The sequence below is a fragment of the Sapajus apella genome, unplaced genomic scaffold (assembly GCF_009761245.1).
Source record: "Sapajus apella isolate SASKATOON/1434 unplaced genomic scaffold, GSC_monkey_1.0 scaffold24, whole genome shotgun sequence".
NCBI classification, from domain to species: Eukaryota; Metazoa; Chordata; class Mammalia; order Primates; family Cebidae; genus Sapajus; species Sapajus apella.
In genome coordinates, this window is record NW_022436964.1 from 5,578,792 (window position 1) to 5,595,168 (window position 16,377).

The window sequence follows — 16,377 nt, forward strand, 5'->3', positions numbered from 1 at the left end:
GAGGCAGAGGTTGCAGTGAGCCAAGATCGCGCCACTGCACTACAGCCGGGTGCCGGGAAACAGAAAAAAACTTTTTTCAAAAAAAAAAAAAAAAAAAAGAAGTATGGATTATTTTCTTGTGCATAGTGAAAAAGTAATTTTTAGTGACTGATTAGAAGAGATGCAGAGAACATATGAAGTACTATGTGGGAGTGAGACAATAGAAAACAGGGAACCAAAAGAACATTCTAGATAGCGTCGTCCCAGTCCCTGAGGACAAGAACACGTGCCGACAGTGGGCAGAAGCTGAGACACCAGCTCTGGCATCAGAGCAAGCTTCTGTTATTGCCCTTTGATCAAGTCACTTAACCTCTGTGAATCTGATTCCTCATCTGCAAAATGAGTTCAAACACATCAGTCCACTAACCCTTTCAATTCCAAAATAAAAAATTCAGAGAAATCAAGAAGTTTTTTCATGATGCATCTGGGGACAAAACCAACCTAAACGGAGCTGTAGATGTTTGTGGCCATTACTTACTCCACTGAACATGAACATTCAGATGCTTTGCCCCAGAAATACTAATGTGCTTCATTATGGGGCGCTGCTAAATGGGACATATTTAGTGCACACACAGTCTGCATTCCTTGGCTGAGCGAGGTGGCTCAGGCCTGTAATCCCAGACTTTCGGAGGCCAAGGTGGGTGATCACTTGGGGCCAGGAGTTTGAGACCAGTCTGGTCAACACAGTGAAGCCCTGTCTCTACTAAAAATAGAAAAAAATAGCTGGGCATGGTGGCAGGCGCCTGTAATCCCAGCTACTTGGGAGGCTGAGGAAAGAGAATCCCTTGAGTCTGGGAGGTGTAGGTTGCAGTGAGCTGAAATTTGCCACTGCACTCCAGCCTGAGTGACAGAGCGAGACTCTGTCTTAAAAAAATCAACAATAAAAACAATCTGCCTTCCTAAATACATATGGGCTCAAATATTTCAATTGAGTTTCGAGAACCCACACCTTTATTTCACAGGGTAGTTGTGAGGGCAAAAATAAGATTATGTGAATAAAGCATTTAGCATTGCATCTGGCATGTGGAAAGTGATGAATCCATTTGTTTTATTAATAATGAAAATACTAATGAAAGCACAACTGTTACAGAGCACAACCAAAAAATTGTTTCCTTGACTTTCTACCATCAGGAAAGTTTATGGCACCTTTTGAAGGGGATTAAAAGTAGAAGAGAGTTCAATACGTTTGAGCATTTTTTAGTCAAAAAGTTTGTTTCAGTTTTCAAGGAGCAAATGTCAGTTATCTAAAAAATTAAATAACATGGAATTTTTCACTTCCTGAAAATGTCGGATGATGGAGGTAAATTATGATGCGACAAACCCTCACCACGAAAATAAGTACATTTTAAAAAATTTAAATGACGAAACTTTGCAAGCTTGGACAACGCCAGGTTGCCTTATCTTATTCTCTCCTGCAGGTCCGTGGTCAGATTATAAATTTAATGAGTTCTGGAAACCTAATGGTATGAAATATGAAAAAGACACCACAACGCTGTGCTCTGTAATTTGTGCACAAGCAAATCTTTGGCAAGAAAAGTGCACATTCAGACACACACACACACTGTGCAAATGCTGTGTGCTGAAGTTGGAAAAGCAGAGCTGGAAGTCTTGTTGCTAAGACTCCTGCTCAAAGTCTATGCCGCATACAAAGCAGGATGTCTGCAAAGCCCAAGCCAGTCACCTCACCCGGAGCCTCTCGAGGTAAAAGCAAAGGTGACTCAAAAATGTGTAAGTCTACCCCTCCGGGATTGCAGTTAAATCCTTTCACTTTTAGTCAGCTTGAGTCACCACTAACCTTCTCATTAGGGGCACTTAATGCTTTGTTTTAAAGACCATCATCACTCAGGAACAAGTGTCTGCAAATCAAGGCCTTTGGTCTCAAAGTAACCTTTACAACCTTCTTGTGCCCAGGGGGCTGTTCTTGCCTACACTAAAACCTGGATGCCTAAAGCTGCACAGGTGGTGGTGGGATTACCTTCAGCGTGGAAACCATAACTTTGAATTTCCTGACTCAGCCATAAAACCTGAAATCACATATCATTAACACTGATTGCCTACTCACAGGAAACATGAAAGGGGCTATGAATCTCTGGCGGAGATATAAGAATAAGGTTTCAGTTGACTTCTTCAAATACTCCAGAAACGAAGCCTTGTTTTCACTTATCTGGGAAGGACTGACTTCTGAGAGGGATGTGTTATTCTTGGTAACAGGCTTCCCTGCATTTGGTACATTGCCCAAAGTTAACCAAAACAGGTGTTTAAGTGAAGAGGTATTTGTTTAAACTCAATTCTTCTAGGGCAGGGTGTCCAACTGAAGTTCTTCAAGTAATGGGAAGGCTCACTGCTTCCTTGTGGTGCATCCTGCTAGTATGTCTCCCAGCCCCTGTACTGCTGACCCTTCGAGGAGGAAGGGCACAAGCTCAGTCTGAGTCTTCCTTCTTGGAGCCCTCATGATCACAATGCCTGCATTTCACCATTGACTCAGTTTCCACCACTCACTCATTCTCTCGCAACTTCCTAGCGTCCTGGGAATAAAAATTTCCCTAGCTCAACTCATACTTTCTGCCACATAAGATAGATCCAGGGTACCAAGTATGGCAATTCCTCTTAGAAAAGGCAATGGAGGTGTCTAGTAAAGACTGGGCAATGGCCAACTACTCCTTAGATCTAGGGAGAAATACAGGGCCATCCAGAAACACTAGGACCTGAGTTTCGTTAGATCCTACCTAAACAGAGTCCCAGAATTTTGCTGCCTAAATTCTCAAAACTCACAAGTACCTTCATGTGTTTATTTTGCTAGACCCAAGTCAAATAAAATGTGACATTTATGAGAGTTTAAATCTTCTTCCAAAATAACCTTCCCAATGTTCTCATCACCCCACAGAGTGAAGTTAATAGGCTCCCTGCCTAAGGCAGTCAGATGCCAAGGGTCACACACAGGGGACATCTACTCACACGTGAGTGGGTATCTGCATTGTACGTACCACATTCAGTCCACAGTGGGGGCACACAGCACAGGAACGAAGAACACAATTTGTGATTGATTTCAGGAGTTTCAAGAGGTTCTGTGATGTTGAAACCAGAAGCCAGTTAATTTGTGTGAAACTGAAGAACAGAGAGCAATGAAGTGGAATTGTCTTGAACCCTTCATTTCCATTTCTGTTCCAACCTGCCATGCTGAACATAGTCTAGAATTCTGGACCACAAGTCAGAAGCCTTAAGCTTGTACCCCCAGGAGATACGGATTTGGGTAAACACATTTCTCCTCTGATCTTTGGTGCTCTTGTGTGTAAATTCAGGATTCTAGTGTCCGCCCTGGCAAGGCCTGCAGTGAGATCAAATGGGACAACTTTCATGAAAACACTTGTGCTCATCATTTTCCTCTGGACTAAAGGCAACCCTGTGGCGAACTCTCTGCAGGCCAAATACCTGAAGTCTTAGCTGAGAATTTTCTTTCCCTGAAGACTGGTAAACTAAAGCCTCTCCTGTGAATTCCTATATGGGACCCACAAGATTATGTCACCGGCTGCCAGATATTCAAACTCAACTAAAATGGAAATAGCTTATAAGGTAAGAGTTCTACCTTATGATAGCATTGCTCTTAAAATGCTCTAATAAATGAGAAGTTTTCTAATGTGCTCGGGTCATCAAAAATAAGCAATTTCCATTGTTAGTTCTGAATGAAGTTTGAACCAAAAGACAAATAAATGCAGTTAGCTCAAAAGAACGGGAGTGGTTACAAGCTGCTGCCCCAGTGAGAAACTGTTGGGCGCAGGACTCTAGAGCTTGTTGAATGCCTCTCTGCAAGTTGCACAGCTAGGTAACTTTGGATAGAATATGAGCATTGAAGAATACCAAAGAAAGAAAATTTTTTTTGGTACTGACATCTTCATAATTTCATAACTGCTTACTCAATGCTAGTCACAAAATCTCAGAACAAATTTCCATGAAACTCAAAAATATCAATTGAAAAATACCTTAACTTGGACATTTTGCTTCTAGGACAGCACAACTGCAAAACTGTCCAGATTGAGACATGTCCAGAAGTGGATGAGGTGACAGTTGAGGGTATGTTCACGAGGCTAGCATGCGCACAGCACCTCTATCCAGAATGCTACCTCTGGCTGAAGAACATCAATTTCCCCTGCTTTTGGCTGCAGGAACCCAGAATTTCATGGCTGTGTGTGATGGTTTGAAACCAAGTTTCTGGATATCCCAAGGCTGTGTAATTCCAACCACCTGCAGGTATTCTGAGGCTGCAGCTAAGGTTCCAACATACACTGTTTAGGACAAGGCTGGATCACGTGCAGCTCAGTCTATGAAGCCATATTGCTGAAAAGTGGCCCAAAGTGTGGTGTGTATCCATAAATACTCTAAGGTCTTAGAATCTGTCACTCTCCATTTGATTCGCCAGTCTTAGGAAGGTCATGGTGGCTTCTTTACTCTGGGTTTCCCTGGAGTGTCTTTAGAGTTCTGCTCTCTTCTCTCATTGAGAATAGGCTTTCCCTGGTGCAGGGTGATTTCTATCTTTGTTGTTCTTCAGATTCTGCAAGACCACATTTGAAGCAAAAACTAAGGTAAACCTAAGAACCAAGTTTAAGCAAAAAACATTATAATTACGACATCAAGAACATCAAGACTCTGTGCACATCAAGCCAGGCCTGAGATTTACATATAGGCATAAACATCTAATCTGATAATAGGTTAGCAATGAGAGGAAATAGATGCCCACTTATTTCAAAAAGTTAAATCTATGCATTCGTCTCAGTTTCTTATTCCATCCAACAGCAATGTTTTGGATTTCTCTAAAGATAACTAAAGGCATCACAGACTTGACCCATCAGATACCCAATAGGAATTCCAACCCCTTGAGGCAGGCACTTCCTCCTTCTAGAGGTGTAAACACACTGTCCGTATGTCACACTTTTTGTGCCAAAGTTATCTTACTCCAAAACTCTCTCATCTTTTAAACATTTTTAATAAGGATACACATGAATTAGTGGAGGAATAGTTTAGGAAGAACTTACATTTCATGCTCACTACCCTCCTCATCTGCCCAATTCAGCAAACATTACTACTATATATATCTGGTACTAAGCTGGGCACTAGAGGAGAAAGTTGACAGAATCCCTGCTGTGGGGAAGGGGATGCAGTGTTCCATGTGAGGAGGGGAATCCAAGCTCTCGGTGAAGGCCAGGTGATGCTGCTGTCCACACCCTGGGATTGCCACTCTATGAAGGATCGCCAGCTTCTCTCCAAGGCCACCCATAGCTCAGATTGTTACTAGGACAATGTGTGGTCCACTGTCAGTCCACATGGCCAGCTCTGCTCTGTGCCTTACCTGGGTAACTACCTCCCTCTTTCTCCAGATGCCACCAGTCTTCCAGTGTGTACAGGCATGCTCGATGCATTAGTACCTTCCTCGGACTCGCTTTTCCCTTAGGCTTTCTAATCTTTGGACCATACAGGCACACAAGCTGTAAAAAACCTGAGATAATGTGTAGGTGGCTAATATTGAATGTACATATTATATATACATTATACGAATGTAACATAAGCCAGTACAGTGCCTGTACATAGCAGATATTGAATATTATTCCTTCCCAGTCCAACATAAACTTCACCATCTTACCTAGGGACACACCTTTGAAGATGATCACTTACTCCGATTTTCTACTGTTTTTAAATTTTCAGCCAGCCTTGACTGACTTCTGTGTCATTGTTTGATGTTAACAACACACATAGTATCACACTGGAAGTGTGGCTTCCAGTCTAATTGATGAATACTGATCTGTACTTAACTCAGTAGCTGAAGAGTCAGTATCATTTACAGATGACCCCTCCAGACTACTGTGGGGCTTATAACCTTCCTACTTAATAGAACCTTAGAATATAGGATTTTTTAAGTCCCAGGACTTTAGAATTCTTAAACTCCTCCTTATACTGAATCTTCATATACCCAACCAGTAGCAGCTCAAGAAGCCTGGTGTAAAGACATCAGCGTGTTATGCTGGAAATGCTTCCCAAACCCAAATGGCTGGCAATGGTCTATACGGGCTAACTTAAAGGTGGTGTTGATGTGTGCATTCCAATATGGTATAGCCATGAGCCACATGTGGCTACTTGACACTTGAAATTTAGTTTGTGTCGTAAATTGGATTTCTAGTTTTAATTTTAATGAAGTTAAAAGAGCCACAAATGGCTAGGGTAACCATATTGAACAGCATAGCTCTAAAGCGTCAAGGGTTTGAGGGACATGATAGCCTTTTGACAGGCAGTATTTTTACAAATCAGAGAAGTACTCAATTGGCACCAACTGGTCACTGTTAACTTCCAGCACCTATCCTTTCTAGCTCCTCTCAAGAAAAAAACAAAACAAAAATAGCAACAATGAAAAAAACCCACATTACTTTAACAACAGTCTCCCTTGAAAAAAACTAGGCATTTTTAATATATAGGAGTGGCACAGCCAAAGATAAAAAATAAACTGTCATCAAGACAAAGAATTAGAAAAATAAGCATACTAGAAGTTATTTATGTTTAATGCTTAAAAGTCTGAATGCACAAACAATCTACCATTATAGAAGTACTGGTGGTCAATACAATGCATTAGAACTATGTACAATGCACAGTTTAGTATCAAAATCTTTCTACACTGTAGAGTTTTACGAAACTGTTAATGACATCAAACACTAAGCACTTAAGACACCATTTTTTTTCTGCTACCACATTAGGAACGTCAATGGACAGTCCATTTCAACTTGCAGCATCCATCCATTTCTAGTATGAAATTAAGTAATTTTCTACTTATACAATAAAGTATATCTACACGGTTCTTTTGATTTTGATCCATAGCAGCAAAGGCACTGTACATCAGCAGATCCACAGACTTAAAAGATTTTTAAAGCATTCAAACAAAAAATAATAATAAAAAAAGAAGTCACATATTATAGTTTAACAGCAACAACAACAACATAAAAGATAACACAATGTTTCCGGCACAATGGCACAGCCTGTGTCCATTTCAGGGACATCCAACTAAGACATGGAAAGAACCGGAGGTAAAGAAAGCAAGTCCTCATCTCAGGAGAGAGTCCGTTCTTTGTGTTTTTCAGAGGGAGGTCTCTGCAAACCCTCCTCTGCTGTCCTTGTTTTGTAAAAGACTTGACTTGCACAGCAGTGGGAGTCCTCCCCATAACTGTGCAGCTCCCAAAGAGCATGCCACAAAATAACCCATAATTTCTCATAACAAAACTGACTAAAGATATATATATATATGTATATATATATACATATATATATATCTCCTTTTGCAAAGAAACGTGGCAAAACTATCCAGAAGGGATTAAGTTCTCTCTTTGAGGCCAAATTTAATTTGTTCATCTGTCTATAATACAATAAAAAAGGGAACTAAAAACATATTATAAAGATACTTGTCAACAAGTCAAAAAAAGAGTCCAATAACTTTGATCGAATATAATCTAAAGCTATAGATATATTGGTTAACGTTGTCTAAATAGACCCAAATGAGTATGAGTTGGCCTGTTGTGTTCTAATTGTTCAGCCAAATTTCCAAAGGTCTTTAAAAGATGTAGAAAACAAAAACAAAAAACCTAATAACAACACAGCAACATATTGCTTCCATGTGTAATTATACATTTCACATCTCTATACAGTCATTAGTCTACACTTAGTGACATTTTAAATCAATTATTTTAAACCTTCCTTTCCCCCTCTTTGCCAAAAAAAGGGGGGGAGGGGTATCAAATACAACGCACCTTCATTATCAATGCAGGAGCAGACAGCTTTATTTAGTCAGTCATTGTTAGAAAGCCTTCTTTAAACAAAATAAATATATTACAGATATAATACATAATTAAAGATTCTGTTCACTGTTAAGTATGCTTATTCCATGTTCTTCCAAGTAGATAGCTGAAGATTTGGTATCACAGGTTTTCAATGACTATTCACAATTCAATAGCAAGTGGGAAGTGAGGTTAAGAAAGGGGATTAAACTCCACAACTGCAATGAGTATCTGAAATCCTTGGTTTTAGATGCGGGGATGGGGGCGAACAAAAAGGATGACAGAGCAAAGTGCTACAAGGAGGAGGAGTCCAGTCTGCATGAAGATTTGTCCTTAATAAATAACTTCATAAACCGTGGCCTTCTTATCCCCAGAGCCAGTGACAATGTATTTGTCATCCACAGAGATGTCACAGCTAAGCACCGATGAGGATTCTTTGGACTAGGAAAGAAACATATAATCAGAAATGTTAAATACTGAAAGAAAACCCCATAAGTATGGAGGACTTGGAACAAATGCAAATGTTTAATGTGCTCCTTGACCAAACAGGAGCCCCAGTCAAGGAAAGGTGGTCACGGACAGAGCTGCTGTTTTTTTAAAAATGAGATAGGGTCTCCCTCAGTCGCCCAGGCCAGAATGCAGTGGTGAGATCATGGCTCACTGGATGCAGCCTCAACCTTCTGAGCTCAAGCGATCCTCCCACCTTAGCCTCCTAAGTTGCTGGGACTACAACATTGGTGTGTCCCATCACACCTAATTTTTTTAACTTTTTTTGTAGAGACAGGGTCTCACTTAGTTGCCCAGGCTGGTCTTGAGCTCCTGGGCTCAAGCGATTCTCCTGCCTTGGCCTCCCAAATTATGCCTGAGATTACAGGCATGAGCCACCATGTGGCACTTTCTCAAAATGGCAGAGCTGGATTGGATCCACCCTTGCTAACACCTCACCGGGTCAGTCAGAAGCAGGCAAATCAATGGTATGAGCACCTCTGCAGGCAAAGCAAGACCTTATTTCAAATCCTATTCTACAGTTAAGAGTGGGGGATGTTACTGACACGAAAAACCCTCAACTTTAAACACTTGGCTTGGCATTAGGTTGAGCTGTGGAACACTGTGCAGTTCACTTAACCGGTCGGCATTTCAGCTTCCTTAAAACAGCAAAACAGGTAGACATTTTACCTGTCTACCACCGCAGAGGTATGCAGCAGAGTTCAGTGAGATCAGATATGCGAAAAGGCACTGAAAACACTACATTAAAAAAAAAACAAAGAATGTAAAAATATTCCTAGTAAAAAACCTAATGTTCCCACTGTAAAAATGTAACACAAATTTGCAAGAGGGGAGAGGTTCAACAGTTACAAAAAAAAACGTACCATAGAGTTTTGTATACCATATTCAACTATAGTATGAAGGACTCAATGTTAACTCTTAACTAAATTGTGCTCATTTAAAATGAAAACAACACAAGATTTTAACCAGGAGTCTGAATACTTTACTTAAAGACACAGTAATAATGCCTACTATAAAAGATGTACTCTAATTAAAAAAAAAAATTTTTTTAAAGTGCAGTTGACACTATCTAACAGTTGGTAATCCATGATATGAAAAATGCTGTATTAAAGTATAAGCTTCTTGACTGTAGCAATGGGCTTTTTTTGTCCTACTGATTATCTTGCATGCTATTTTGGATTTGATGGAATTAATCTACTTTATGATGACTTAATATCACTTGGTCAAGAAAACTGCAAGTCTATTATATTACTTCTAAAAAAGAATACTAGAAAATAGCATCCTAAATACACAAGGTTAATAAAGGCAAGTCTTTTAACTTGCCTATGAAATTCTCACATACCAGTAGGAGAGGAGGAGAGAGTGTGTGTGCACATGTGCATGTGTGAGTACTATGTCTACAATTTGGTCCTTCTAAAAATAATTTCACAAGCTATACAAAGTTCCACTGGGTCAACAGGAAGAATAAAAGTTTATAAAACTTATCTTTTATCAAACTGTTTCATAACACTCCTCTTTGGAAAAGATAAAAAAACTAATACTACTTAACAAGAGTATATTTAAGCAAAATGTTTGACTTTAAAATTAAAAATTAAAAAAGCCATACATTCACAAAATTCTCAGAACACATAAAACCTCTACTCCAAAAAGAGATTGATGATGAAGAAACTGGGCAGTGAATCGGGCACAGTGCTGGCTCTGAGCTCAGAACACGGGGGACTATACCCAGCTCCATGGCTTGTGCTGTGACAACGTCCCCTTGGACACAGTTTCCTTCTCTGTACAATGTGAATAATACTAGCTCTGCCCTCCCAGGATACTTCTGCACATTATTAATCTGAGAGAATGTGCAGAGTTTGAGTAAACAAACGTACGTGGTAGTTAACAAGTTCCACGTTACCTGGAATATACTGGCCCCATAAGGTGTTCTCCAGGCATTCAGAAGGTTGTCCTTTCCAGTGCTTACAAACCATTTGCCTACAGGTAAAGGGTTTTGAAAAAGGCAATGTTTGTGTTACTTTGTCAGACACCAAGATCTGCTTTACAGAACATCAAACTATTCACAGAAAACTCACCCATTTGTAAAAAAATAACTTTCTTTCACATCAAAAATAAAGCCTGTCTTTTTGGATTTAATGAGAGTCATTAATCCTTAAGGTTAAAGTGGATTAATGCCAGAAAATTACATGATGTTGGGGAAGCAGGCATGTAACAAGAAGTAATAGAATTCTGAAGAGGGGCATGGTAATGAACTCAAAGGTCCAACCGGGAAATAAAAACACAGGAAGGGGGAAGAAGCAATTCTTGTTGAATGGACAAAAGGTGCTTGCTTACCACAGTGGGCAAACTTGAGCGACAGCACACAGCTCTCGTGAAGATGTAGTTGGTATTTGTCTGGCTTGGTGACATGCAAAACTTCCACATTGCTGTTCTCCATCCCCACTGCCAGCCACTCTCCAGTTGGGCAGTAGCCCAGAGAAAAGATCTAGAATTAAAACAGGTGATGGTGACAGTGGCCACAGTGGACATGCTTTTTCTTATCTGGGAGGTACTATCTCTTCTGCAGATACTACTTAAATTATGAAGAGAATCAAGATAATTTGAGTTGTACAGTCAAACCAAAGTCAAATGGGTAATTTCAAAGTAATGAGTCCCCAAAGTGATTAATCCAGAGTCAAAAGTGACATCATCACATGCTAAGTGAACTGCCTCTTCTTTCAGTAGGTAATATGTTCCATAAAACCATACCTTTAAAATGCCTCAGCCACAGATTATACCTGGGAGGTGAAGTCGTGCTGCTGCAGCTGCCGCCCCTCGCGCAGGTCCCAGGACCTGACTGTGTTGTCCAAACCGCCCGTCCAGAGCTTGGTGCCATCATTAGAAATGTCAATACAGCTGGCTCCGTCTGTGTGTCCCTGGAATTGCCTGAAAATGTCAAAATGGAGGGAAAGGGCTTGAAAAGTTAGCTTTTAGTTCAATTCAATTTAGAATTCCTTGGTGATTTAATTTCAATGCAGGCCTTATTTATAGATTTCATTTTGGTTTATTACGGTTTCTAATTATTCAAAGTAATAACAAAACATATACAAAGAGATGAAAGTTTAACTAAAATGCCAAATCTCCTGTACTTTCTGCTCGGTTTTGAATACTTAGGAATTTGTCAAATTACTTTTATATGAAAACATGATTGATATTACTAATGGAAAAAAAAATCTCTAACTGAAATTTACAAAAGAAAACATGCCTACACATCTATGAACTAATCAAAGATATATTCTGAGACCTACTCTATCACTATGATATGAAGGAAAGAGACAATTTAATTTTCCATTTTAGAAAGGACTGGAGATGGCACAGGGAGCCACAGAACTAGTCCTGCCAGTGAGCAGCAATGTGCCTGTGGGCAGCTGTGCAAGACTGAAAGCCAGGCTCTCAAGTCAGGCACCTGGCAAGACGCTCAGTGTGAACGACTGGCCCCGGAGTCACTCATTGCAAAACGTACCAAGGTCACTGGGAGAAAAAAGGGTTAGAAGCTGCTTCTCATAAGAGCCTGCCTGATAAGCAACGAAAGTGATGATTTACTTTGTTTTGGAATCTATAGGTTTCAGTCCTTTGAAATAACAGATAGTAAAGCCCTCTTCTTTTACACACCTGACTTGTAGTTATGCCTGATTACAACCTTTTCATACCCTTTAGCTCATCATTCTGCTTCCTTGCTAATATCTTAGGTATTGAAATCTAGAGACTCGTTTCAGAGCTTTTCACATCTACTAACGCCAAATCCCTTCCATCTCATTTGTAAAGTTACGTCTACCCAACCTCAAAGGTGGGACAACAGATCATCTAGACCATTTCAGAGTGAGTTGCACCCAATACAGTGCATATGCCCATGGGAGTTGCTAAATAGCTGCTGAAGGAATGAACCTGTTGGATGTGTATGGCACTCAAGACAGTACCATACACTGTGAATCTTCTCAATGAGGCTCTATCAACAACACTGATTTGTTAGCAAGCACAGATGTCAAATTACAGGCATCTAATGAGCTCATGAGGTCATGGAAACCTAATGTACATTAATTATGTCAAACTGACCTTATTTTGTTATAACAAATTGGTGACGCTTTAGTATAATTTCAAACAAAAAAAACCTCATTTTATGAAGTTCAAGTAGTACAGAAAACAAGATTTTTACAGTGATAATTTGTTTTAATATCTTAAAATGGACCTATTCTGAACAATTTTTAGTAAGATAACTGTATCTCATCTCTTCTCTCTCTCTCACACACACACACCCCCATACCTACATACACAGCACATTGGCACAATCGGCTCCTCCTCACAGCCTGGTAACGAACGGATCCTGCTAACCTACCTCACCAAGGTCTGGTTGTGCAGATCCCACACAGCAATGTTGCCGTCGCTGCAGCATGAGAAGCAGACCTTGGAATCCGGGCTGATGGCCAGGGCGTAGCAGGCGGGGGCCGAGGACGTCAGCTCCGCTTTGATGCGTGGGGTCGGAGCTGCCAGGTCCCAAATGGACAAAGTACTGGCTTCCCCTCCAACAATTAGGGTGCGACCATCAGGGAGCAATCTGCAGGAACGGATGTAGTTATCCCTGTTCTGTAGAGACAAAAACCATCAAGAGATTACTCATGAGGAAAGGAAAACAGCATTAACACGAGAGCAGAAATCCATAAAAGTATTGTGTTCCCTCCTGGTTTAATGAGCCATTTATACTTATGACAATGATAAAGTATATTAATGCTAGAAAATTACATGAAATTAGGGAAGTACTTAAACTTGATCTACAAAATTTAGTGCTGAGATATTTAATCTTAATTAGCATCAAAATGCAAAGCTCTAGACCCACTCCCTCCACCACCAAATTAACCAACTGCTTCTATCATTTGCAATACAGATATACAGATACACACATACACTAATGCAGGAGCTCTCACAGTCTTGGGGTATGCAAACTTGGAACCTTGGTAGACTTAGGCTCAGTTTTGCTGTTGAAAGGTCCTGCTACTGATGCCAAGAAAGTTTTAGGGGTAGATCCCTGGCAGTGTGTTCCTTTTGCCTGGCCCTGAATTACATGACTGAAGGGCATCATGCATTTGATGAAGCTGGACCAGAGGCATGACTTGATCAAGGAGTATTAAGTAACAGAAAAAAAAGGTTCCTCCCAACTCATGAAGTTATGGGAATCTTATATTATGTTCAATTGATTAAGCCTCATGCTATAGCAAAAATTCTACTAAACCGACGTTTCCTAAGTAACTCAAGGGTGAAGGCCAGTGGAGCAGCTGAGGGACTATCTAGTATTTGCCACATGAGGTAGTAGGTTACTCTTTACATGTGACAGAGGATGATATTTAGGTGCATGCTCATATCACTGTATAGACGCTTAGTCTGCTTAACCATCAGAGAGGAAAACAAGTGGTTTGCCTTTTCCCATGGGAGGCAGAGTTAATGATCAGTGTGGTGCACGTGCCACATGTGAAGACTAGATCACCGTGCCTCTAGGAAGCAAAAGACACACCTCCAAGTGAAAGACTGCAGTCCACTGAAGAGCAACTATCCACCTGGGATCAATACCGTGTGGTGCTACTCATACCTGCAGTTCTCTCATCATCCCCTTCTGTTTTCTGAATGAAAGTCTAAGTGTTGTTCATCCATGTTCACTCACCAGACAGTCGAGCTGGGAGACAGGACTCTTATTGCCAGGGTGGCTGATGTCCCAGACCTTGACACAGCCCTTCCCGCCTGTGTACACGTGTCTTGTGGGGTTGCTGATGGTCACCGCACACACCACCTCCCCGTGGTTGAGGGTGTTGATCTGGCGAGCGTGCCGGGGGATTCCGGGTCCGATGAGGGCGTCGGGGGGAAAAGGGACAGGCTGCATCTGACCGTCTGCGCTGACATGGAAGGAGTATGCCCTAAGAGGAAAAAACAAAGAGGGGAATGTAAAAGTCACTTAGCTGTTCAGTGTAATGAGATGAGAAACAAAACACCCTCAGTGCCACCGTGATTTACAAACAAATCGAATTTACACATACAGTGTAAAGAACCTAATTTCAGAATCATGCAGCTAGGCTGCTATAGGGCCAGATCTCAGGCTGACTCTGTACAAGCTGCTGTGGGACATATGGAGTTACCTAGAATCTCTAAACTGCAGTTTTAATCCCTAAAATAAAAAGAATGCTACCTATACCTCACAGAATTAAATAAGATAACCAACATCAAGTGCAGTACCCATCTTTCAGGGATGTTCTATAAACCTGCACTGCCTTTTCTTGTGGATGAATCAGAGGCCTGTGATGAGAACTTGCCTATAGATCACTTCATTCCAGGCAAGGGACTTACTAAGGGAGATGAGTAGGTCAAAATCATGAAGCTTTAAGGAGTTAGAGCCTCTAGGCTTAGATGTTGAAATGACAGATGTGCCAAAAAAAAAAAAAAAAAAGAGAGAGATAAAGCCCTATTTTAAAACCTTGATCAGACTTGACAATCACAAATCCTAGTAAATCCAAATGGAATGAGAACCTAAAAAAGCGTCCTGACAGACCTGAAGGCCCACCTGTGAGTATCTCTCAGCAGTTCCATCTCTAGCTCATTTCCAGGGAAAGCCCTCGCTCGGGTGGTGAAAGCATTTGGTTCTAAAATGAAACTTAAGTTACAGCAACAACAGACTCATTTTTATTTTTAGGGCACCGAAGTCAGGAAGGGACAAGTGAGGCTGCTGTGATGCATGTTAGGTTTCTGAAGCAGAAGACGCCAGTGGCAGGCAGGAGGCAGCTGGGCCTATCTTGGGGACTATGATAGGCAACAGTCCATTTTGGAAAAGATGCTATTCTATTTGAGCACGGAGCTTGGGAATCTGCTCTGCTTATGGAAAGTAGTTTACAAAAGACACAGCAAGGGAAAGCACTTGTGAGTAGGATAGGGAGCTGGACCAAACTGCGGGGAGTTGTAGAATTACAAGTTTATCATTCCTTAATGCAAAAATTTACAGGCTGGCCACATTCATCACAATTCAGTCCATTATCGAAGAGGCCTCAACTACCTGAATGTTCCAAGAAAAAATGAAGCATGCATTATGGCTGTGGAAGATGACAGCACCAGACAGCGGTGGGCTTTTACTGTCTCTGCAGACTAGGGAGTGTTGTAGAACATAGTATGTGAGACTTGCTGGAGTGGAAGGAGGTGGGAAGCCAATCTTGCATCATATCAACAGGACTTGGAGATACACTGGATGTGTGACCTGAGAGGGAGATGCGAAAGAGAACTCTAGGGCTTAAAACCCGGGTGACTAGGTAGACTGCACTACCTTGTGAAGATGACGGGGAAGCATAACTCAAGGGTACACCTGCAGAGAGGTAAAGGATTTGGTTTTCTTGAACTTCAGGGCAGAAATCCAAGCAGCTGTGATTCAGGAGATAGGTCAGGTTAGAATCGTCCATGAAGAAGTGATGGCTGAAGGTAAGGGGGCAGAAAGAATCCCAGAGCAGATTCTGTAATGAGAAGCAGACTAGATACAGAATCCCAAAGAATGTGGACATTTAAGGAATCTCCAGCCAGAGCAGTCAGGGAAGTAATTTGTTAGTAGAGATAATAAAGTAGAAAGGGGGAGATGTTCAGTCACATGACAATTTACTAAGATTCATTCACTTAACACATATTTCTTCAGTATCCCACTGTGCCAAGCATTATGGTAAGAATGGAGTAAGAAAGAAACCCACATACCTTCTTCCCCTGAAACTGTAGCCTGAGGGTCACATTCATTAGTGAGATATGCACACAAATAACTACCAAAATGTCAGATGGTCAGTGTGATGAACAATGCAAGTCCCAAGGTAGTCTCGGAACTTGACGGAGTGAAAAGGAGAGGGAAAATGGTAATGGGCTGCAATATAAAGAATGGGTACAAATTGTCTGAAGACGGTATGATGATTAGGAATATGGCAAATATGAAGGCCAGAGCAAGAGTGCATGCTAATTATTCATTTATTCAGCAAATATTTCC

General features: G+C 41.0%; 1 protein-coding gene across 9 annotated transcripts in view; it reads right to left on the minus strand.

Annotated features, from left to right (window-relative positions):
• Positions 1-6,560: 6,560 nt before the first annotated feature.
• TLE4 (TLE family member 4, transcriptional corepressor) overlaps positions 6,561-16,377 on the minus strand; it is a 148,410-nt gene continuing 138,593 nt past the window's right edge. For all 9 annotated transcript variants that reach the window (XM_032290868.1, XM_032290867.1, XM_032290864.1 and 6 more), the window contains 6 exons: positions 14,041-14,290; positions 12,724-12,971; positions 11,129-11,276; positions 10,686-10,836; positions 10,252-10,328; positions 6,561-8,285 (listed from right to left, as the gene is read on the minus strand). In XM_032290868.1, the coding sequence (XP_032146759.1) occupies positions 8,178-8,285; positions 10,252-10,328; positions 10,686-10,836; positions 11,129-11,276; positions 12,724-12,971; positions 14,041-14,290 (982 nt within the window). In that variant the 3' untranslated portion in view covers positions 6,561-8,177. The remainder of the gene's footprint in view (positions 8,286-10,251; positions 10,329-10,685; positions 10,837-11,128; positions 11,277-12,723; positions 12,972-14,040; positions 14,291-16,377) is intronic.